Raw genomic sequence first — 24320 nt, forward strand, 5'->3', positions numbered from 1 at the left:
CTACCGTGGCCCTGGTTGCCCGTACCCTACCGTCGCTCGGGCCGACACCAAACCTTCCACCGCTCCCCCACACAGACGGTACGTACTACACACACACAGCTTAGCCACCACTTGCGCTGGCAGTTAGCAACCAACGGAGCCACACCTTCTGTACTGAACCGGAGAACAGTTTACAGGTATGGAAATTAAAACTTGCATAGCAAATATGAGGCATTATTTTAACCAAGCAGCTCAGTCGACGTTCTTGGATGAATTAGGCGAGTAAATTTAACGTCGAGGAATCTAACTAGACTCTGGATTTTTTTTTTAAAACTGCACCATCATGACCATGCACCACTAACTGCCTGCCTGTCCTGTGACTGTGTAACCTTACAACTTACAAGGAGGAGCACCCCGGCCCCGGGTTTAATACTAGATCTAGTACATGTAGCCTAATAGCCTATCACTTGGTCGACAATTGGCATTACAGTATTTCTACACTGTACCATCTACGTCCAGGCCATGCTAGTCAGCAATCAATGGCCAGTCAGTGCTAAGTCAGATCACGTAGCTAGCTAAGCGTCAAAGGTTCGCCTTTTTGCCGATGATGCAATTTCTTACATGACCATCGACAATCAACATCATACGCAAAATCTTCAAGAGGACCTAAACAAAATTGGTGACTGGGCGAAAAAATGGATGATGGATTTGAACACAGATAAGTGTAAGGTTTTGACAATATCCAGGAAAAGAAGTAAGGTGCAACACGTGTATCGTCTAAATAACGCCCCTCTTGAATCTGTTGAATCCGTGAAGTACTTGGGTGTAACCATCACTTCTGATTTGAAGTGGACCCAACACATCAACAATACTGTCAATAAAGCCAATAACGTGCTTGTATTTCTAAAACGCAATCTTCGCATAAAATCTTCTGATGTTAAAGCCACAGCTTACAAAACGTTGGTTCGACCAATTGTTGAGTATGCTTCCACAGTTTGGGACCCATCTACCAAGAACCTAATCCACCAAGTGGAAATGGTCCAGAGAAGAGCTGGGCGATTCACTTTAAATCGCTACCATAACACCTCGAGTGTCACCAAAATGCTACAAGAATTTAATTGGACCACTCTGGAACAGCGCAGAGAAAATGACAGGCTAATTATGATGTACAAAATACACAATAATCTCACTCCTCTTTCAGCACAGGACTATATCATCAAACAGGCTACTCAGTTAACGAGAGCCTCGCAACCACACTCCTATCAGGTACCATATTCGAGAACTGAATCGCATCGCCATTCGTTCTTCCCAAGAACTGTAAGGAACTGGAATTCCCTGTCGTCAGAAATTGTTTCAGCGCCATCTGTGGGATCATTTCGAAACCGTCTAACGGTTGATCACAGTGGCTAGTATTTTCGTCAAATTGTCTATGTGCTTGTAAATATCTGTAAATAAATTGTATTATAATGTAAATAGCACCAGTCTGCAAGAATCTTCAGTCTATTGAAGGAGGCAGACTTAATCAGAAGAAGAAGAAGAAGCTAGCTATGAATCCAGCCAGCATTCAGGCTTCTCGCAACAGCACAGCAAGCTTCAGTGAGTCGCCTCTACCTGCTCTGAGTGAACAACTCACCTGCCATGGCATGGACGGGGGCTTTTTCAGCATAATTATAAATTAATTTAAGGGCAGGCAGGATAATTATCAAGGCGATGACAAGGCCGGCTATGTTAGGGATTGGACGTTTAAACTGAGATGACCGGGGGGGGGGGGGGGGGGGGGGGGGGGGGGGGGGGGGCATGGAATGGATGGATGAGATAAACATGCTGGAGATGAGAGCAGTTGAACTTCTAAAGAATGCCTAGACTCTACAGTTCTACTGTAGAGTGGTACTGGTAGATAGATCTGAAAGATGTGAAATATGTACCAAATCATGCACATGTTCGGTGTAGCCAATGTGCTAATGTTTTTTCTGGCTGCAGCCAACAGGTGTGGACTGTGTCTGTGGTGTTTAACTTCTTCCCCCCCCCCCCCCCCCCCCCCCCCCCGAAGCTTCGCTTTCTATTTCTAATTCAATGAAGTACAATTGTATGGACTACAAGATGAACAAAACTTGGAATTTTCACGAATGCGATTAGCTACCCAATTCATTCTCCAAGAATCAGTTATGAGCAGGTTGATACAGTAGAGCTACAAAATAATAGCATGTCAACAAGCTGGTAGTGTAGCTGCATCTTGTTCTGTCTATCAAATACAGAATGGTATATTGCCAACTATATTCTAACAGTTTCACCATGTGTTTGATAAAGTATTAAGTGACAGAATACCAGTATTTCAAATAGACCAAACAGAGCATTAAATACAATGTCAGTAGGTTCTTGGTCAATGGGAAAAAAAAAAAGTTTTTTGAGGGATTGTTAGCCAACCTAGTAGATAGAGCATGAAGACATGTTGTGGTTTGATAGTATAACTGCATCATTATCTTCTGCAAATCATAGGTGCAACCATAGTCAGAGAAATGTCTGTCTGGCGGAGTCAGAGTTTTCTAACATTTTGTCACTTTAATTGTCCTCCGGAGGAGACAGTAGGAGGGGATTCTGTGAAGCCAGATGTACGTTGTAGTCTCCAGAACAATGCACGATGATAAGATACACAATGTACAAACCAATCTTTCTGTCAAGTACAATCACAGCAACATACGAACTTGGAATATCAATAACCACTTCCTGGCTTGTTATGTTTTGTTTCATTTTCTATTTTTATTTATTTATTTTTTTAAACTGCGTTCTGGTGACTCAGCTGAACTACGGACAATGACAATATGAGTATTGTTTTACTTTTTTTTTTCAGGACTCCTCAGTACTTGAATATACTCCAGAAGTCTAAGGATGAGTTACCCAGGATATCCCCCCGCAGGTGGGCCCGGCTACCCACCAGCCGGACAGGCTCCTTATCCCGGTGCACCTGGTGCTTACCCAGTATGTCACTATAGCTTTAATTTTTTGTGCTTCTTGTTTCTATACATTGTAGTTTTTACTGTTGACGTTCTTAATGTTGATGTGTGTTAAATCTAATGTTATGCCTTCAATTCATGGCTCCCTGATCATGTACACTTTAAGTGCATTCCATTATTTTTATTTGACCTTTTGTTTAAAAAATGAAAAAAAAAATCAATTTGGTGTACAAATAGATTGTGTTTTAAGTTTATTTTACTTATATTTTGTTTGAATTTTTTTTTCATTTTCATTCTTTATTTGTTACTTTTTTTTTACTTGACTGGAGATCAAAAGATAGGAGACAGCTTGGACAAGGAAAATTTTGATTTAGCTGTTTTTGCTTTAAAAACACATGCCATTGAAACATCTTTTGCATGGCTGTGATTTCTGTGATGGGTGTAAGCAGAGTTTGAGTATTGAAATCAAAGCCTGACAGTCATCTGTTCATTGCTTATTGCTTTGACAATCATCTGGTCAACTATGGATAATAGTAAAGTATTGGTTGCACACATGCATGTATGGAGACGTATGAACCAGCTTTATCATCATGCATGTATGCATGGTGGTTGTGACTGGATGTGTACAAGGGCCTGTGATACATGTATCACTTCATGTTTACATCAGTTACACTGAGTGAGTATCTCCGTTACTGAGCGTCCACACAAGAAAAGATAGCACAAATGTTCTCCTTGTGCAGAGAAGGTAGGAAGTTTTCAGATGAAAATAGTTGTGATATAAAACTGTATGTTTATGAGGGGTGTGTCTGTTATATAGCAAAATTATCCTGTGAATTTGTTTGTCCCCTCTTTTCTAAAGCAACCAGGCGCAGCACCTGGTTACCCTCCAGCAGCGGGGTACCCACCAGCAACCACAGGCTACCCCACGGGGGCTGCCCCGCCCCCAGCAGGCGGTCCACCCTACGGGGCAGCGCCAGGCTATCCACCAGCGGGAGGGGCTGGCTATCCACCTGGTAAGCTTTGTCCTAGAGTTCAGTAGAGTTCCCCTGTAGATTATATTAATTTTAACCTAAATCATGAGTTCAGTCCACCATGTATAGTTTGAAAAACAGAAGAAGTGGTGGCGAGAAGTACTACCATGAACAGGGTGTCAACATGAGTGCCTCAATCGTATTGAGGCAATTACCCCCCACCACCCCCCCCCCCCCCCCCCCCGAGGGCAGCATACTACATTCATTTACGAAGAAGAATCCAGCATAGAGTATCAGAAGGTGGTAGTTTACAGAACCATGTATCATGAGATGATTTTCGAACTCAAATTTGATAAGCAATTTCAGCTGATGAACAATATTTCAAATGGTCAAATGGTATCCTGTACACTTCTATGGAAGAAAACTGCTACACAAAAGATAGTTTGCATAGCAGTGCACTGTGGTGTAAAAACAGGGGCGGATCCAGGGAGGACCGCAACCGGCGCATGCCCCCCTTTATTTTTTGTTGAAACAAAAGAAATAAAAAGAAAAAAATGGGGGGAGGGGTGCGTGCGCCCCCCTTTAATTTTCTAAACGCGCCCCCTCTTTACGGAATTCCTGGATCCACCCCTGAAAAATGCATAGCAAATTGCGATGCAATACCAGGAAAATTATTCCCTGCATATGATGAAAGAATTCACTCATCCTTCCTCTCCTCACCTTCCACCATCCCACCCCACCCCTTTCTACCCCAGGAAGCGGTAAATGACAAAGCAGGAGATCCAATGAATGAAAACCCTTGGTTGGAATTTAGTGGGCACACATGTGGTGTGGCTGTGGTATAAATCCGAACAAACATCCTGTTGTAGGGTAGGGAAGTTTTCCTTTTTTGAGGAAAGCCTTGGTCTTTCCTTCTTTGTGTAGATCCTGTATTAGCCGGACCACACAGAGCTCCAGTGAGTGATCACGTCTTTTGTTAACCAGTGATTACTGTACAAAAACTAGCTTTGTCATCATTAATACAGGCAGCATTGCAGACACACATTATTTAGGTCAAACTGCCTATAGATGTGTTGTGCAGTGAGAAAGAAAATGAACTCATCATCGAGTTAGATATCTTCTGTTTATGACCCCAAATAGTCCAACAATTTGCAGCAGAGTCGTGTAATATACCAGAGTCACTGGGCTCATTCAGATGATCTTGGTAATTAGAAATGCCTTCATCTACTTCAAAAATTTTGTAAATCTATTGGTAAACCCCAAGTGTAGTCTAAGTTTCATTTGTTTGTGGTTGTGAGGCATCTTGTGGGATAAGCTGGGACAAACTGTGTGCTTGCTGTAAGGAAAATGTTATGATGTGAGATTGTGTGTAAAATGTAATTTATGCATGACAAAACTCCCTTATCCAGGGATTCTAAATTCAGCTCTAATGGTCTCCACTGCCTTTTGAACCAATAATGAAATAATTTAACGCACCTGGCACTCAGCTGTCTAAAGTTGATCGGAAATAGATTGCATCTTCATCCAGTTGTGATATAACTTCCTGTTTGTGCACTGTCATTTCCACGTACACTTCTTGTCACTAATACCTATTTCTACAGTTCCCATAGCTTAATTGTGATCGGACAGTTGCACCAAATGCTAAGTTTTGTCCTCAAGACCGGTAACTCTTCCCACAAATAATGGGCACATTGCCACAACATCTTTGATTTGATACTCCACTTGAAAAAGCTTTATCAACCAGTGGTTTAATATGCCTTTGCATCAAGGATTTTAATCAGTATGTTAGCTCTACATGTTTTTCTGCCTCAAAGGGATTGATTGTACCAAGAGACAAGAATACAATAACATTGGGCATTTGTGGTTCTAGTAGCTAATACAATGTACGACTTAAAAATGTCAATGTCACCTGGTCATTACCCAGATGTTTTGCAATGAGCCTAATATTGCGGACTCATCTCTCTTGAATTACTGAAGTTGGAGATCTCTACCTTGTAGACAGTGAATGAGATACGTGTAGTCAAGCTTTTAACTACAGTAGGCCTATGTTTGATTGTTGAATGCTTTTGTGATGTATCTTTACAGCTCCAGGTTTTCAGGGTTATCCAGGATGTAAGTGTCACCTTTTTGATACATGCCAGTGTGTTACTGTATAAGCTGTTATTTTCGCAAGGGTTTAATTTTTGAAAATTTCACGAATCACTGTTGGATTGCAAGTTTAACAACGCGTGAAAATGTCGCCATTTGCACTGATGATAGTCTTGGTAAAAGTCTCAGTGTCAAATTGAGAAAACAACATCTCACAAAAATGTCTGTAACCTCCTTATTTGCGAAAATATATCTAAGCGAAAACAACAGCTTAAATACAATATCAGCATCTCTTGTATGATTTACTAACACAATCACCTTGAGGGTTGTACAGTACATTGTATATATATGAACTTTGTGTCATCTAATACATTTGTTACACTTGGTTTTGGGTGTGTGTCTATTTTTTTTTTCTGCCATTAATTGCTAGTAATCACACTGACACTCCTCTTCTACTCATGTCATATCCATACTGTTCTTGATTACTTGCAATCAGCGACGCAGCTACTAAGAAACAAACACGACAAAGGAATGAACTTCTGTGTGAGTGCATTTCTTCTGATGGTTAAGCTGTGTACAGTCATATCCTATCTAGAATGAAAACTCTGATATCTTGAGACGAGGAGTTGATATTGAGACTGTTCAAGTTTTTGTTATGACTGAAAATACAAATATAAGTTAAGAGGAAGTTCTCTGATGCTACATGTTACTGGCATGATATACTGTACGTACATGGTCATTATCACATAACACATCAGTATCAATCACATGTTATCAATGTGACTGTGTATCTTTCTCCTCACCCACTGTGTATATGATATATATTTCAGTGATTCTAACTGCTTCCTCATGGTGTTATCAGTGAAAGAGCTTACCTCAGTTATGCTAACCTAGATCCTGACTGACCTTCAATAACATGGTGTTCAAACTGATGTCAGTGATATTGTAAATTAACAGGTAATTGCAGCCAAATATAAAAATAATTAGGTGAACATCCAGCTGCAGGCATTACACTTCAAATCGGTGGATTAAGAGTTTAGATTTATGATGTTCTTATGTTGCTGGATTGCTGATGTTCTTTTATGTTGCAGAAACGCATGGTTTATGTGAAATTTAGCTTTTACCAACAAAGCTGTGATAAACCACCTGTTGTATGACAAAATATCAAGAAATACAATCAGTGTATGTGAAGAAGGCATGACGTTGATGGAATGCATGAATGCATATAATGAACTGTATGACATTTTGTAGAATGTTGATTCTCAGAGAATATGAGTTTTCTGTGCCTGATTACTTGGTTGAGTAAAACAGCATTTCAAGTTTAATACTGCATTCAATGAAGCATCGCTGTTTTTCTCACTTTACTTTAGGTTTTTACTGTTACTTTTTAACTTGATCTTTGTGTGCCATGGTGTAAACCCCCTGTACCACATTACTCTGAGACTGCAAAGCATGAGCGCTTATGGAAAATAATCTGTTTGACACAGCCATGTACTTTTTAAAGAGGAATACCCACTGTTATCATGTGCTAGAAATACAGTGCAGAAAAATTGCAGAGAAAATTACGGACTTTGCTATGATGTAAATATTTGACAAAGCTATGGATGACGGCACTTTCAGTGTACTGTGGTATATATTTTGATTTGAATCAATCACTTTGTGTCTAGTTGTGCTTTTGAGCAACCTGTTGACCAAGTTAGGTGTGTGAACATAACAACACAAAGATTTGATTACAAATTTGTCCTGAGCATCAGATGTTTATGTGAGATACGATACGCCATGCTTGCATGAGTATTGATTGCAGTCATGCATGGCCATTGTTCTATCATGTTTCTGTTTGGGGTGTCCATGCTATTTCAGGGGCTACTAATTACTAACTGACACTCTAATTCACCCGCCTTGTGTAATACACTGTCTCAAATCTAATGTACTGTTTGTGCCTTGTATTTCTCACTGTGGAATGGGATTGACTGAGATGTGGTGCTAACCCACATTATTGACATTTCATCAACTGCAGGAAGAGATATATACGTCTTGTATGGATTGACATTGTCCGTACAATCATTAAATAACAAATTATGAATGGAATCAATACATTATGCATACCACACTGTACATGTACATTTAATATTATCTTGTGAGTGAGAAGTCTTATGTATTCATATTTTGCTTGAGAATGCTTTAACATCTGGGCATTGTGTTTATAGTGTAGGAGAACTATTAGCTGTCATTTTTGGATCATGAATAATTGTTTTGATGGATTGTGTTTGAATGAAATGTGTGTAAAACTGAAAGTGCAGATACCAGTAACTTTCCTCCATGACATATGGAGAGATGTTCGTGGTATCATGGTATCATTGAGGTCCATGGTGGTATTAAGCCAAAACATGCCATGCTGTTTGTTATTAAGACCATGTTTTCCCATGTGAACCTCAACCTTTTTAATCTCACCATAAAACCATAAATTTTCACATGCATTTTAATTGTGCAAATTTTGCATCAAGATTCAAAACAATTCTTGTATGAACTATTCATTGAATGCAAGTGACAATTCATGAAAATTTCATGCTACAAATATTTCTAGTTTTACAGTATGCTGTTAAATCACATTTAAAACAGAACTAGTAATTTCCCATATTTCGTTGCAAAGTTATCAGAGCAACACATACCTAGTTGTTGTTGTTGTTCATTTTGGAGGGAAGATAGAATGTAGTGCAAAAGTCAACACTTGTGTGATTCACTTTTGATTTAAATCAGAATGTGAAAAAAAAGGATTTACAGCGTCAGTGATGGCATTCATTGGAAATGTCCCTAGAATGTTTGAAGAGGCCGAGACCCAGTTTACAGTGAGTAAAAAGGCCTTCATTTTACTGCAAACGCGCAAAAGGCCAAATGCGGTACTAAAATCGGCTGCGCATTTGGCCAAGCTCTGGAGGTACGTGTAGTCTCGGCCGCGACCGAGCCCGGCCTTTTCGCACTGTAAATGCAAACTGGGCCAAATGTGGTACCAAATTTAGTCTGGCTTCCAGACCCTCTGCCCATATCATTTCGCTATTCAGGATATTAACGCCCTCAACGTCGAAAACTAGTATAGTTGTATCCCCCGAACAGAGTTCGGAGGATACTGTAAAACATGATATATTCGCGGCATGAAATTTTCGCGAATTGGAGCTGACAGCCCTTTTCGTGGCATGAAATTTTCGCGAATTGCCACTGGTGTTCAATGCATGTAGTGTAGACAAAAAATTTCGGGGTCTGCTTGTGACAAGTTGTGTGTACGATCCTGGCTGTGTTTCCTGACTCCAAATGGGATTTGTGGGGGGGGGGGCAGGTTCGGGGATACATGTGCTTGATCGGGTCCCCCGGCCGAGTGCTCTAGTTTAAGGTGGTTTTGTCCTGCAGAGGCCTTTGCCTTCAGAAAAGGCGGCGACATCGTCACGGGGCAGGGACTTTGTCGTCGCGGAGTCCAGTTGGCAAAGGGGTCTGGAAACCAGACTACACCACATTGCAACTGGCGTACTCCCAATGATAGTGTTTATTTACAAGCAGAGCGCCACTACGACAAAACATTGAAAGGTTTGAATTAAAAGCCCGGGCCGAGCCCGGCACTGTAAACAGACAGAATTGCGGGGCTCGGCCCCGCAATTGAGGCCGGGCTGGGCCACGGCTCGGCCGCGGCTCGGCCCAGCCCCAGCCCCGCACTGTAAACGGGGTCCTAGTCTGCCAAATACTGCTCTTTGATATTAAACCTGCTACGTGGTTTTACCATTCATCACTAAAATTTGTCACCCTAGATGTGTGTGTCTGTTCATCTGTGTGTCTACTGTTATATGTCTGTTTGTAACTTACGAGTGAAGATGAGTTTTCTACAGTTTATAATGATTTAACAATGAGTGCATGCATTTCATATAGAGAACTTAGTTCCTGTGAATACCTTTTGAGATGCATAGTTTTGTGATAGAGCAAAAGGTATCATCTTTTCAAAGCAAAAGAACAAGAATACAATCATACTTTTGATTAATATCTCAGGAGTTCTATCCCTTTTAATGTACCATGGTACACAGTGAAGAGCAAGTATTCACCAGTATCCATTGTTTCATTCACCCTACAGCCCAGCCACCTGCACCAGGTTATGGTGCCCCTCCCGCGGGTGGAGCCCCAGGTTATCCTCCAGCTCAGGGGGGCTACCCGCCAGCAGCAGGAGGATACCCACAAGCTGGTGGCTACCCTGGCCAGCAACCTGCCCCCGGGGGCTACCCGGGCCAGCAACCTCCTCCGGTTGGGGGCTATCAAGGCCAGCAACCTCCTCCAGCTGCAGGGGGGTATGGACAACCACCACCTGCTAACTACCCACCACAAGGTAAGAGGGACATCTTGGTATGTACTTCTTGCATGCATTGTAAAAAGGACCAGAGTACTGGGAAACCTTGTTATAATGAGGATCATGACAATTACCTTGTTACGTATCCGTTATCTCATTACATCATGGTACAAAACAAAGATATATAAAGATTTTGGGCCTACAAAATCACCTTAGCTGTGATGCAGTTTTTGTGTACCGTATCTGACCTCTTTATTATAATGAGGTTCCACCGTAGTTGTAGGGGTGTTTCAGATAACAAAAGAACTTGTTTGTAGAGGTGTTGAGGAGTGCATGTTCTGTTAAGCAGATTATTTTTGTAAGTGTAAAGGACCTATCTCACTGGAAGAGACATCTAAACGTGACTCCAAAGAGCAAAAAGAAAAAGGCTTGCACCCTCTCCAAGAAGGCGACTCCAGGGCAATGTCTGAACCGTTTCCAAACAAGGCGACAAATGATTTGCTCGGAAGTCGCAGGGACATTGTATCGACATCTGTGGAAGTCACTGGGACTTTACCGAGATGTCTTCCATACAATGTAGGTCCCTGTTTGCATTTAACATCTGAATGGTATGACCTCTTGGGGAGGTGGAGTTTTAGCCAATTCTGTATGCACTTCCATCATGCAATGATGCAATCACGCTGACATGTGAGTGTATTCACAGCTCCATGTTTGATTTAGACACCTGTTACGTATCTTCTATACGAAAAAGCCGACCTGAGGCTGGCCTCAGGCCGGCCCCAGTTTGGTTTTCTCGTATGTGTAAACGGTCACACAAAAGTGGGGGCTGCCTCAGGCCACCTCTGGAGGTGGTCTGAGGTCGGCCAGCCACAGCTATGTGTAAATGGTAACGGGCCAGAGGTAGCTGCGGTTGACTGGTCACATGACCTTTTGCAGGGGCGAGAGCGCGGTAGAGTATCAAAACCAAAGTTACCGAGCGAAATGTTTCTTTACTAAAAGTTGCTCCTATGGCAGAGTAGGGGGAGGCGACGTGAGGCCGGCCCATGTGTAAATAGGGTGCATGAGGAGCATCGTTGCTCAAGCCGGCCAGGAAGCCACAAAGCGGCCTCAGGCCAGCCTCGGGTCTGCCTCGAAAAGCAGACCTCGGGCTTTTTTCCATGTGTAACAGGGGTCTTACAGACCATGGAGTTTTTGGCAATGATGCTGCATGGAATGTCATTTGCAATTTATTTGTGAGGAAATTCACTTCATTGTTTGAACTCTGAGTAACTCAAGACACACTTAGGCACTTCAGAAACGTAACCACAAAAGAATTGTTTTGTTAATCCAGAACCTGTTGCGGCTACGCGTAAGTGTTGATCCCTGTATACTGGTGTTAGAAATACTGGCATCAAGGAAGGTACCAGCATTTATAAGTCAAGATAAAGTCATAGATATCTGCTGGAGGATAGGACAACAATACACTGTATATCTACTGAAGGCAATATGTGCAGTAACCCCAGTGATAGAGAACCAGCAAGTCATATCATCGCCTAACACCACGATTGTATAGCAGAAATAAAGAGTATCAAGGTTAATTGTAGGGATATGGGAAGGAGAAGAAGTGGAAACTCTGTATATTCGTGATCCTATGATTATACTGAGTGTTCAATTGTTTGATTTTTTTTCATGTCATCAAATTACCACTGTTCTGCTGTGCATCCATTGTCAATCTCATGCCTGAACATAGTGGTTATTTGTGAGTGACAGCTAGCTGATGCATTATGGGATTTGTGTTGTCTTTCTTTTCATTATCATTTTAAACACCAGTGTTGCTGGCACAGCTTCCTTGATGTCGTTCCCATTTTTTGTATCTTTTGTGTCTGTGGCTGATTTTTCTTGTTGAAACATTACCTTTAATGGCACAGAAAGAGAAAGGGTGTTATCGTGATGGCTCAAGTACACAGGTTGGCTTCACAGTGCATAGCTTAATGAAGAGGGCCAGTGACACACATTATGTATGGCACTTGAGAGCCATTGCAGTGCTCGCTTGTCGAAAAGATTTACGAGCTACACCCATTAGTTGTGTAATGTCATGTAAAGTGTCATGGCTCACATGAAAATAAAGAGACAAAAGTGGCATATTTTAGCTCAGCTTAGTGATATCAGTTGCTTCATTCTGTGGCCCTACTTATGACATTGGTCATAAAATCCAATTCACTATCCTCTTTTCCACCTCCCTAGCTTTGTGCAGTTACATCAGTAGCAGGCTGACATGCTTGTGTATTTATCTCTGCCAGTGCTCACACATTTTGCACGTATCACATAGATATTTATACATGTTTACTACGACAAATTTTGAAAGGAAAATTTTTAAGTATACTGTAGATAAAGTGACATCCAATAGATACAAGCATACAACGGACATTTGCTCAGAGTTTTTTATATTTACGGCATGATGAAGTTAAGAAGTGGAAATAGAGTTTGGTTATGAATTGGGTATGTCGGAAACGCAATGTCCATGAAGTTGGGGGAATACATTCATATGATTCACATTCTGGTTAGATGCTTACACTAAAAGTGTTTGGAGTGCATGATATTGGCAGTGTTTGTTTATCACCACTTGATAATGTAATATCATACCATGCAAGAAATGTGTGTGCATTGTGTAAAAGGAAGCGTACTAGCAAATAACACAACTTCCCCTTTTGCACGCAAAGTTCCGTCTCTGTAAATCTTGGATAAGGATTTTTACCCCACCCTGGGGTACCAATTAAGAATGCACCACTTCAAATGATTTGTTTGTATAAACATTTTCTTTTTCTTTTATGGTGCTGTGCCCAGGGTTTATGGGTGAAAGCAGAGCTTAGTGTTTTATGCCAAAAGATTTTGTTGTGTTAGTGATCCCAACACAACGGTGAATGAAGGCTACATGTAATTATACATCAAATCCATGTACTTATACCACTCAGCAGCAGTGCTCTGCAGCAACAGCATCAGTACCACTGAACTGAGCTTTATCAGTCCACAGAGGGGCCAAGTTTGTGAATTAAGATGATCTCTTATATCATTATCATTTTGTTTCAAATATAAGGTATTCATTTACATTGAGCATATCATTCAACATGGATGAATTGGCATTGAGATCAGTGTCACCATTCGCTGAAATTTGGACACTGTGATCAGTGTGTAATATCTGAAGAAAACGAGGTACCCGTACACAACACCGTAACTTAGGTTATGATGGTAACCCAGTTTCGGTGTGCTGAATCACATGATGACTGTGTTTCAGAGAAAAAGAAAAATGCCCTCTGTATTTTCTGCATAGTATTTCTCACAGGTCACTCATTGTTTGACACCATGATACCCACTGAAGGGTCACAGAAACATGTCAAAGACTTGATGGTGTTAATACCTTGTGTAACGTCTGTTTGTGTGTTTGTTTGCTTAATTTAAACTACTCTGTTGTTTGGACATCAGAATGTATATATGAATGTCTCATGCAGTGAACTAGCATGTGGCTGGGTTGCTGAATGATGAATACGAGCCTTCACTTTAACCCATTGAGGACGAGTCCCATGTATACTAGTACTTGGGCAAGTGTGTAGGATACGCATGTTATAGCACAATCAGCCCGTCCTCGATGGGTTAATAGGACTCTAAGATGTTGAGGTATTTGTAGCACTTGAATCATTTTGTTTGCACCATACATGTTATAAATGAGTAGATGAAGAAAATAAACCAGGAAGGAAATGAATGAAAATTTTGCATGATAATGTTAGTGTGCGTGTAGTTAACAAGTGATATGAAAGAAATTTGTTACTTTGTCACAAGTGGTACATATGTAAGTGCTACCCCCTGGTCTTCTTTAATTTGCAAGCTTTCTTTGTTTTCATTTAGTTTTAAAGGGATCGTATAGTTTTGGTTCAAACTTCTGGTTTCTAACATTTTTTTGTGAGATAATGAGAAACCTCTTATGAAATTTGAGAGAGCATGTAATTCAAAGAGGAATTCAATGTTCATTTGATGAAAATTGGTTGTGAAATAGCTGAGATATTCAAAACAAAGCAATCCTAACAAAAGGTGGGACCAACCTTTTATTACGATCGCTTTGTGTTACTTTTTTTGTGGGTGTCTCAGCCATTCCAAAACTGGTTTTCATCAAATAAACATTGAATTCCTCTTAGAATGATATGATGTGTACTACAGTGTATTTCATAAGCGTTTTCTTGGTATACATCTCGTAAAAAATTTAAAAGCCTGATCATCATCTCCACCAATACTATGCCATCCCTTTAAGATTGCTGCTTAATTTTTTTTTTGGTTCGAGTGTTCACCTATTTATGTTCATTTTTCGTTCGCCTTATACCCCCATTCCTCAGGAGGGTACCCCCAGCAGCCTGCAGCCCCTGCAGCCTATGCCGCTGGTGCCGCCCCCAGCTACCCCGCCCAGCCAGCCGTTGGGCAACAGCCCCCACCCCCGTCCTCTCAGCAACTCTATGGGGCACCTGGCGCAGGTAGATAGTGGCCCTCCCTATTCCCATTCCTCACCCTGTCTTGTCATCAGATGATTCCTTTCATATGAATGTTGAAGTTATCTCGCATATGCTGTACACTGTATGCGCCATATATTTAGTGAGTCTAATTCTTAGCTGGTTTGGACTTGCCAAAAATTACTTGAGTTGGTTAAATTCATGGTGTGTACAGTTATGAATGGAGAAATGTACTGTATGCCTGCATGTTGCATTCTTGTTCTTCTAAGTTCGCATATAGCACGCAACTTGAAAAAATAATGAAAATAGAAAACCTCACAAAATATATGGTGCAGTCAATGGTGAAGTCTGATGATGCTATCACAAATATGAAAATAAATGTCATACCTCTTGACTAGTTTATAATATGCTCTTAGCTGCATGTTTATGAGGATGACAATACTTACCAGACATTTCTCCTGTGCTAATACATGATTTGTAAGAATGTTGTACAAAGAAAGAAATGCACACAGATTTAGACAAGGTGAGAGAGGAAATAGGGCATGCAAACTTCATTGCAATGTTTCAGTCACTGTCTCAAGTGATGTTGACTAGTATCACCAGACGTGTCAATGATGAGATGATATTTGCTAGCTGCATGCTTTCAAGAAACACTCTGCCCCAAGTACAATATTGTGTCTTTATCGGACTTGACAGACCTATTGTGAAACTAATCCACAATAAAGATTCTAATGTGTAACCTTGAAAGAAACTGTTCATTGTTTAGCAGTCTAAACCTGTGTTTCCTTGTGAATATGTGTTTGTTATGTTATTTGTTTAAAAGACATGAAATTTGTAAATCTAATACCATACATAAACTGGGGGGGGGGGGGAGTACATCATCCTTCTTGATCTAGAAAATGAAATTAACAAAACTTTTGTTCAACTTTGCAGAGTTAATTGTTTAATATGTTTAAGCTATTTGGTTTTTTTTTAATGCACTCTAATGTTTCTGTTCAAAATCAAATTACCACGTCGTGACTTGCTTTCATATTAGAGAATAATATTTGGTGTGTACCTGTGTAGGGATGTGTGTCTTCAGTATTGTAAAGGTATATTTGATGAGACTTCATACGTGGTTGATTGTCTTGTGTAATTATGCTCCCATTATTAAAGCACACATAATATCGTACTGGTTTTGTAGAGTTTTGTGGTGAGGTCTTTTGTCGATTCCACTAATTTCCAAAAAGTTTTCAAGTTTAAAGTTTATTTAACCAATTCATTAAACATTTGACATTTTACAAAAGGATACAGCATTAAGAATAATGAATGGTTTGGGACCCCAAAAGAAGCAGAGCTTGTAAAAAAGGGGTCCCGGATAAACATATAAAACAAAGCAAAACATACTAAAGTTTTAAACGTAAATGTGATACAATTACAAAGATTAGAAGGCTTGTGGGTACCAACCATCCATGTAATGGTGGGGTTGAAATAGAATGAGCCAACTTCCATTGGAATTATTTTGTTTACTGTTGTGATATTAGACCAATGACATCCTTGGAGGCATTATGAATGAATCGTAAAGACTGCCTTGTGTCCTCGATTCCAGTGAAGCTGATGTAAAGGTTTTTGTTACTTATCGTTTTATATAGAGTGTTGTGTGATTTCAGTCAAGAGATGATGCCATTTGTGAAGAAGGTATACTTCTAAAAAGAAAGTTGCTCAAAAGCCAACAATATTGACTAGAAAACAACAGCATAATATTACACAAAAGAAGCTAATGAGGGGATGCCTACATGTATTAGTGTTACCCTCTTTGAAAATCAATTATGTAAGATGATACATAGTCTTTCATAAGTTTCATACTTTCTATTTGTCGCTTGTTTGTTTTACATCACACATGCTCGTTTGATTGGGACTTGTATGATCATCTATTCTAGTGAAATTTTGCTATAACCACTTCTTGGATGTCTTACAATTGCCAAGACTGTCAATAGGTAATTGTCAGTTAGCCACAAAGGAAACCATTAGGGCTAATGAGCGCCTTCCTGCTCTGAAGCAGCAAACAAAGGTTTCAAATGGAATTGTGGTAATTGAAACATGTCAGAAGTGGATTGCGGTTGTTCATGTCCTGCAAGTGTAGTTCATTGCATATCTTACCGGTCATTTTTACCAGTGCACATGCACAGTGCACTTCAACAGTACTTTGGTGTTATGGTACTTTTGGCTGTAGAGTTTCTTCGAACCTGATTGTTCCTTAGAGTATTGGCTGTGTGAAGTGATATATCTTTTTCTTGTGCTTTTTCTTATTGCATGTCATATATACATGTATATGATCATATAGATATATATATATACAAATATAAAGCAACCATCAATAAAGCTGAAAAGGAAAATAAACATGCATTGAGAAAGAACTATCAAAATTCAAACTAGTCACTTCTGTTATATTTGTATGATGCATGTATGTTATATGTGTATGTATGTTTTATGCATGTACATGTGTACATGTGAGGTGGAGCATGAATTTCATTATTTGATGCCTGCAAGCAAACATAGTAAACATGAAAAATCAGTCCTTATAGATATCTTTGAAAAGAACTTGTATTTTTTAGATAGTACTGAAGAAGCTGGTCATTTTCCATCTTGCAAAAGTAATCTGAATATTTTGCATTATATATATAAATCTCTTGTAATACACATCCATTACAATATCAGAAGAAAAGATTTTATGGACAGATTCTCTTTATGAAAAGCCAAACAAGCATCCACTAGCATGCAAACATGAACATATAGTGAAAACCAGTGCGAAAAGGCTGTCAAGAGATGGCTGTTGCTCTATTCATTGCTATGTAAAGATGAAATACACGTATGACTATTTACTGGTCTTCCAATGAAAGCTGTGATGTTCATTTAATGAACTTTGTACTTGAAATATCTCCTTACACCCATTCACCCTGTGGCTTGAGCTATTTTTAGCAGTGGTGTCATGCATTCAAGTGTTGTATCTGAAAACTGTATAACACTATTGACTCCCTTGCTGTTCTCTTTTCCCCCCTTCATGTGTGCACACTGCAGGTGCTGTAGCAGCTCAGCAGGCAGCTGAAAAGCCCAAGCCAAAGGTCAGTGACCTTTTAAATCCTCATGAATATTAATAGCCATGGCTTCCCTGCCCCGCCCCTGAACCTTTCGTACATGTATAGATCTGCACATGTTTAGACATGATAAAGCTGTGGGATAGAGAAATTGCTGAGGGATACTGAGTTTCTTAGGTGATGTATCAGTCAGCATTTTAAGTTTGCACTCAATGAATTATGATCAGAATATTTGAACAGCTGGCATGCAGTTTTATGTAACGCTTTTAGGCAGAGAATTTTGGCAAATAGCCTTGTAAGGATTTAATCTGTCTTGTTTCTCCCTACAATTCATACTAAGTTATATTTTCAGCCCTTTCTTGCCCATTCAACTTTTTCATATTTTCAGAACATACTCTGTTTTGAGGGGGCTAGATTTATCCAGTTCTAGTTCTGGTCAAACAAAACAGTAAATGAGACAATAACTAGCTTTCTTCCCTACAGTTGCAACACACATTGCCAAGACCTTGCAATTCAGTCCATGCTATTTCATTTGTAAGGGTGATTTCTGCTACATTTCTCTTTACATTGATTACATTTGATGAAGAAGGGCCTACATACCCATTCTGGACAATATCTGCATGTTCATATTTCAGGAAAATTCACACACACACACAAAAAAAGATAAATTCTTCTGATTGAATATGCTCTGAAACCTTTTATATTCACTATATTTCCCCTTCCCTTATTTATATGCTTTGCCTTGTGTGTATGGCAAACATTCATTTTGTACTTCCGTCACTTATTCAAAGAGTTTCTGACATAGTTATTATGCCTCTGCCCCAGATGATATATTTTTAAGGTATTATGCTTGAAAGCTGTCTATCCACCCCAGGTTTTATATACCTGATTTAGAGATGATACAAAAAAACAAAAAAAAAATCAATGGATTATTGATTGCTTGGCCCAGGTATGCTACAACATGAGGTTTACATGCGCTTACTTGATTTTGAGCAAGATCCCCCAAGGTCAGAGGTCAAAAGGTCTGGGAATTTCATCTTTGAAGTAATTTTCCTGTTGTAACTTCAGCTAGGATTGACCGCTGGCAGTAGAATTAAGTAGGTAGCATAAAAATACAGAGATAGTCATTTACGTGAAATGATAGTGATGAAAGGTCATAGTCAATGTCAAAGGTCTCAAAGTGTTATTTTACAGCCATTACTAGAGCTAGAAATGTCCAGTGGTAGTATGATGTGGTAGGAAGGATAAAAATGAATAGATCTACATGTAGGTCAAAGGTTATCGTGTACTTTGGCTTTAACTGTCATTTTCCAACGGTAACATCATGTAGGAATGTAAAATGGTAATATGTGGTAGGAAGAATAGAAATAGATAAAGACAATTCTTTGCATGAAATAATGGGATAAAAGGTAACAGGTCAATTAACTGTAGTGAACAACTCATTTTCCAGCCAATTCTATAGCTTGTAACTTGTGTAATGTGATGAGTAGAAACAAAATGGAGTATATTTCTTCTGTGCGCATAAAGGGAAAGTTTTATTCGTGAGGTCCGTGGTCAAGATCAATAAACCTTATGGTAATGTACATGAAGGGCTATGGTTGAAGTGGAATAGAGTGATTGCATGAGAAAGCAAAGGCATCCCAGCTAGCCTTTTGCAAAGGCAGCTGGCAATGGACTCGCACACAGCGAGCAGTGTACTCACACGCACACAGCGATGGGATGCAAAACTCTCTCTGTTTTGGTTGTAACATGTTATCTATTTCATCCACCTGTCTCTGACCGTGTCTCTGTGATTTCAGGCCCCGCCCGCTGTGCAGGAGCCTGTGACATCACAGATGCAGCGCATGGCCCTGACTGACCAGCCGTTTGAGACCCATGGCACCGTCAAGCCCTACCATCCATTTGATGCAGAGAATGATGCCCAGGTTCTCCGCAAGGCCATGAAGGGAATGGGTACTGCTGAATTTACTCGTCTCTGATTTTAATCATTTTCAGAATATTATGTTATTACTGTATAGCCCCCCCCCCCCCCCCCCCCCCCCCCACCTGCACATGGTGTGTATGGGGGTATGTGGGAATCACTCTGAGGTTGGGTGGCCGGGTGGTCAGTCTGTTGGTCAGTCCATTGAAAAATCATGTGGATCAAACTACTCCTTCATTTTGTGAGCAATTGACAGAAAATATGGCACATGTGAACGCTATCATAGGTAGGTGTCTCAAACAATATGTTGCCACGGTAGCAACATTTTTGAATGAAGATCATACAAAAATATTGTGAATTGAGTAAGCTCCCTCATGTTTCTTTGTTTTTTTTAGCATTTGACATGAGATTTGGCACATATGACCAATATAACTTTTACATGAGCAAGACACAGTTTTTGTCAGTATGCATTGCCATGGTAACAGCATTTTTTTTCCATCAAATAACATACAAAAACAAAATGTGGATCTAGCCTACTTCCTCAGTTTTAAGTGGAATATTAATGACATTCAGTGATAGTTCTAGTTAATATTTAAAGCACTATAGAATTGTTGTAAGGCTAATTGAAAGAGAAAGGGAAGAAGGAAAGAGAGTCAGTTAGACCATCACAGATCCACATTTTCTTCCTGAGTTTCAAGGACACTCCCAAATTACATTGGTCTCCTTACATTTCATGCCAAAGTGGACATGCTCCTATCCGTTATTCTTTAGATAGAAAGACACAGTGCCGTAAAGAGGAAACAGAATTTTAATAATTCAGTTTTTTGTTTGCTTACAATGTGTCAGTTTCAACTCTAAACAAACTCACTCAAAAGCTGCCAAGAGACAACTTCCTGAAGCTGATTCTTCTGCCTACAAAGTGAAAACATACAAAACAAAATATGAGTACATGTAAAGCATCATCCTCTCTTGCCCTGTGAGAGTTTGTTTTGAATTGCAAGAGGCATGGCACATAAAATCAGCAAATCATCAAATGTGGGAAAAATCCTTCAAAGTCGGTCCTGGCAAGTATATGTACCATTGTTGTCCCCAAAGTGTTTATGGATAGAAAAGTATAGATAATTTGTAATCAATCTAGGTGAAGTTCAGAATTGTCTAAAAGATGCTAAAGAGAAAGTGGACAGCCCCATGCTTGCAGGCAATAGAGAAGAGAAACCCAAGCATTCAGGAAATGCTTGCCTGGGCACTATCATTAACCCAGATCACCAAGGCCATAGCCATGGACGCAATCATACAACACTCATTAGCTGTGAGGGGAAAAAACACCAACAACATTCGCTCATTCTATCATGATATTGTTCACCACTCATGTAAGCATTAGCTGTGCAGGTGAGAAGGCAGTATCACATTATAAACAAATGATCTTGCTACATGTTTCACCATCAGAGGGCACCAGCCAACTGCATGAGTCAGGAGTTACATGATGTTCCTAGACTATTTATGGGTAAAAAAGGATAGAAATTCCTTTCGATTGGATAGAACTAACATCTATATGAAGGCTGTTGCATTGTGATGGAACAGAATTAGCATGTTGAAGTAGGAAGTTGGAATTTTGACGTAATTTGTCGTTTTATCAGGGACCGATGAGCAAGCCATCATTGACCTCATCACTAGCCGTAGCAACGAGCAGCGTCAGAAAATAAAACTCCAGTTCAAGACTATGTACGGAAAGGTAGGACGTTGGTCCTCAACCGATCGGGACATGTAGGATTGATTCAGGACTGTGTCATGCAATGTCCCTCATTATATGTATCAAAGAGTATTTTTGCGTTCCTGTATGTCATTACCCACGTGCATTGTTACTGTTTGTTTGCAACCAGGCTTGACGTTGCTTTTCATTTCAGCTGGACATTGCAGTGTTGCATGGTATCCTCCCTGTTGTTTTGCTTTTGTTTGATGTGTGCTTTTATATTTGGTCACTTCTGTAATTATGCACTCCTGTTTGTCTCCCACAGGCCATTTAAGATCAACATTAATATCATCTCAGTTTTTCCCTCGTCTTTTTTCACTCCCAAGATTTCAGAGTTGGCGTACGAGTGTGCCTTTTTAAAAGCCTCATACTTCAGTTTTCTCTGCCTAATATCTATAAAGCCACCTTACTGATTATCTGTCTTTCTCCCCAAGTATCCTGCTGTTAATGTCATTCTATTTCCCAGTCTATCTCTCCACTTGTCTTCCCAATTCAGTCTCATTCTCTCCCGCTGTCTCCGTATATGTCTTATTTTTGTCTTATCTTTCTGTGAAATCTTACTCATTTCTTCTTCTTTTTTTTCTACCTCAACTAGCAACTGTCCTAGTCCTTTGTCTGTATGTCCAAAGCTTGATCTCCATGTCGTTTTTTGTTTTCTCCATTGATGTTTTGAAGCAGGTCAAACCTTCATGTGGCAGACTGCAATGAATCGTCGGTGATGTCACATTCTTGGAAAGTGACATGGCATAGCATGGCTGACCTAGCGTTATTGGAGCCATCCACACAAACATGCATGCACACACATAGAATTACGTACATACACACACACACACACACACACACACACACACACACACACACCATGCCATGCCATGAGACATGTGCATTGCATCCCACATACATAATCATGTGTACATAGCATGATCAAACATACTGTTAGTCACTGACATTCACTTCGCTGGAATGTTTGTTTCAGATTGTTTTTGTTTTTTTTTTTCTTTTGTATTTCATCCATTCATGATCCGAACACGACCGTTTGTTTCACCCATTACAAATCAGGAACGGATGAAATGGCCATCATCAATGTGATAGCAAAGAGGAGCAATGTACAGCGCCAACAGATAAAACTCCAGTTCAAGACCATGTATGGAAAGGTAGCCTTGAAGAATGCCATCTCTTTCTTTCTTTAATACTATCTGTCTCTCTTTCTTCCCATCTCAACATACATGTACTTCATGCATTGAGTTTACTGGGCTTTTCTATCATCTCCACATCCACTGGGTAATAGATGAAAAAAGAATAATAGTGCATCTATTAGGAAACAATAGAGCACTTGAAGAAAAACTGACTGTCATGTATATTTAGACATTGTACATACCCAGCATGATATTAAGTATCTTTGGCAATATTAACATGAAAGCACTAGAAAGTATTGAGAAGTGCTGCTAAGAATGTGGATTTTTTTTTTTTTTTTTTTTTTTTTAACATCTGAAAATTTCCTCAGTACTCACAAGTTCAATTTCTTTTTGTTTTGATTTTGTTTCATAAGAGTTTAGTTTACACTAACCCATTTCATTGTAGAGCTATATACTATGAGTTATCTTGCCTGGTATTCATTCACTTGTAATGAAAACAAAACAACAAGAGCCAAAATAGACCACATAAAATTCTGTGTTATGACTTTTCGCATGGAATTCACCACCTAGAATCCTTACCATGCCATGCCTTAGCTAGTTCATACAATTTTCTTTGGTGCCTTTTAGCTAGTTCTGAAAGAAAGGAAAACTATGCTGTTGCCCCTTCTCTCTTTCTCTTTCTTTTCTCTCCAATCATATGTTTTTGTATCTGTCTATCTATCTATCTATCTATCTATCTATCTATCTGTCTATCTATCTATCTATCTGTCTGTCTGTCTCCTTATCTGTCTACCCATCTATATATCTGTCTATATATCTCCTTATCTATCTCTCTACCCAGCTACAGTATCTCCATATCTGCCTGTATCCATCTATTATCTATCTCTCTACCCAGCTATCTCCATATCTGCCTGTATCCATCTATTTATCTATCTCCCATCTATCTATCTATCTATCTATCTATCAATTTATCTATATATCTTCATATTTATTTTCCTATCTATCTCTCTATCTATCTCTCCAGCTATCTATCTATTCATATGTCTATCTACAAACATCCTTTCAGCTATCTCTCCAACAATACCCTGATATAGATATCACCAAGCAAAAATTGGTGATTATGTCATCTTGCTGAGTTGGTTGTCTGAAATGTAATTTTGACCCACTTTTGTGGAATATAAAGTCTAAGATACCTTGTTAACCAGGACATTATTTGAGATGTATGAACCAATCCATCTCTTACTGACAAAATGTCCTGTGCATTTCTTGTTTAAATAAAGACTTAGGAGCTCATTCATTCATTTCATTTATTTCCAACAACAAAAAAAGTATGCACAATCATAAACAATGTAATTGTCTGAATACAGAGTACAATGTATTTCAAAAATTTTCGTCATCATTTACATCATTACATCATCAGCTATTTTTTTTTTTGTGGAACCTTTCTTTTCTTTTTCTTTTTTAAATTTGACTCTTGTGGAGTTGTGCATACAAACATTTCATTGCATTGCACCTCATGTGTCATCAGGTACCAGCCAATGTCAAAACACTTTCCTGTACTTTATGTCAAATCCTGTTGCTTGCCATGTGCTAACCTTTCTCTGTTTCCTTGCCTTAACCAATGAATTTGTACATATTTTGTTTTTCTCTTTGTGCA

The 24320-nt window shown here is 39.5% G+C and overlaps 1 protein-coding gene across 1 annotated transcript in view; it reads left to right on the plus strand.

The window, feature by feature from the left end:
• Positions 1–78: 78 nt before the first annotated feature.
• Positions 79–24320, plus strand: part of LOC139729679 (uncharacterized) — a gene marked incomplete at its 3' end in the record, with an annotated part of 30667 nt that continues 6425 nt past the window's right edge. The window contains exons 1-9 of the mRNA XM_071640609.1: positions 79–176; positions 2828–2955; positions 3790–3943; positions 5987–6013; positions 10101–10349; positions 14672–14806; positions 17840–17883; positions 19656–19809; positions 22587–22681. Of these exons, the coding sequence (XP_071496710.1) occupies positions 2866–2955; positions 3790–3943; positions 5987–6013; positions 10101–10349; positions 14672–14806; positions 17840–17883; positions 19656–19809; positions 22587–22681 (948 nt within the window). The remainder of the gene's footprint in view (positions 177–2827; positions 2956–3789; positions 3944–5986; positions 6014–10100; positions 10350–14671; positions 14807–17839; positions 17884–19655; positions 19810–22586; positions 22682–24320) is intronic.

This window comes from Diadema antillarum, unplaced genomic scaffold, assembly GCF_040938485.1.
Source record: "Diadema antillarum isolate AM-2024a unplaced genomic scaffold, OU_Dant_1.0 seq00000248_RagTag, whole genome shotgun sequence".
Lineage (NCBI taxonomy): Eukaryota > Metazoa > Echinodermata > Echinoidea > Diadematoida > Diadematidae > Diadema > Diadema antillarum.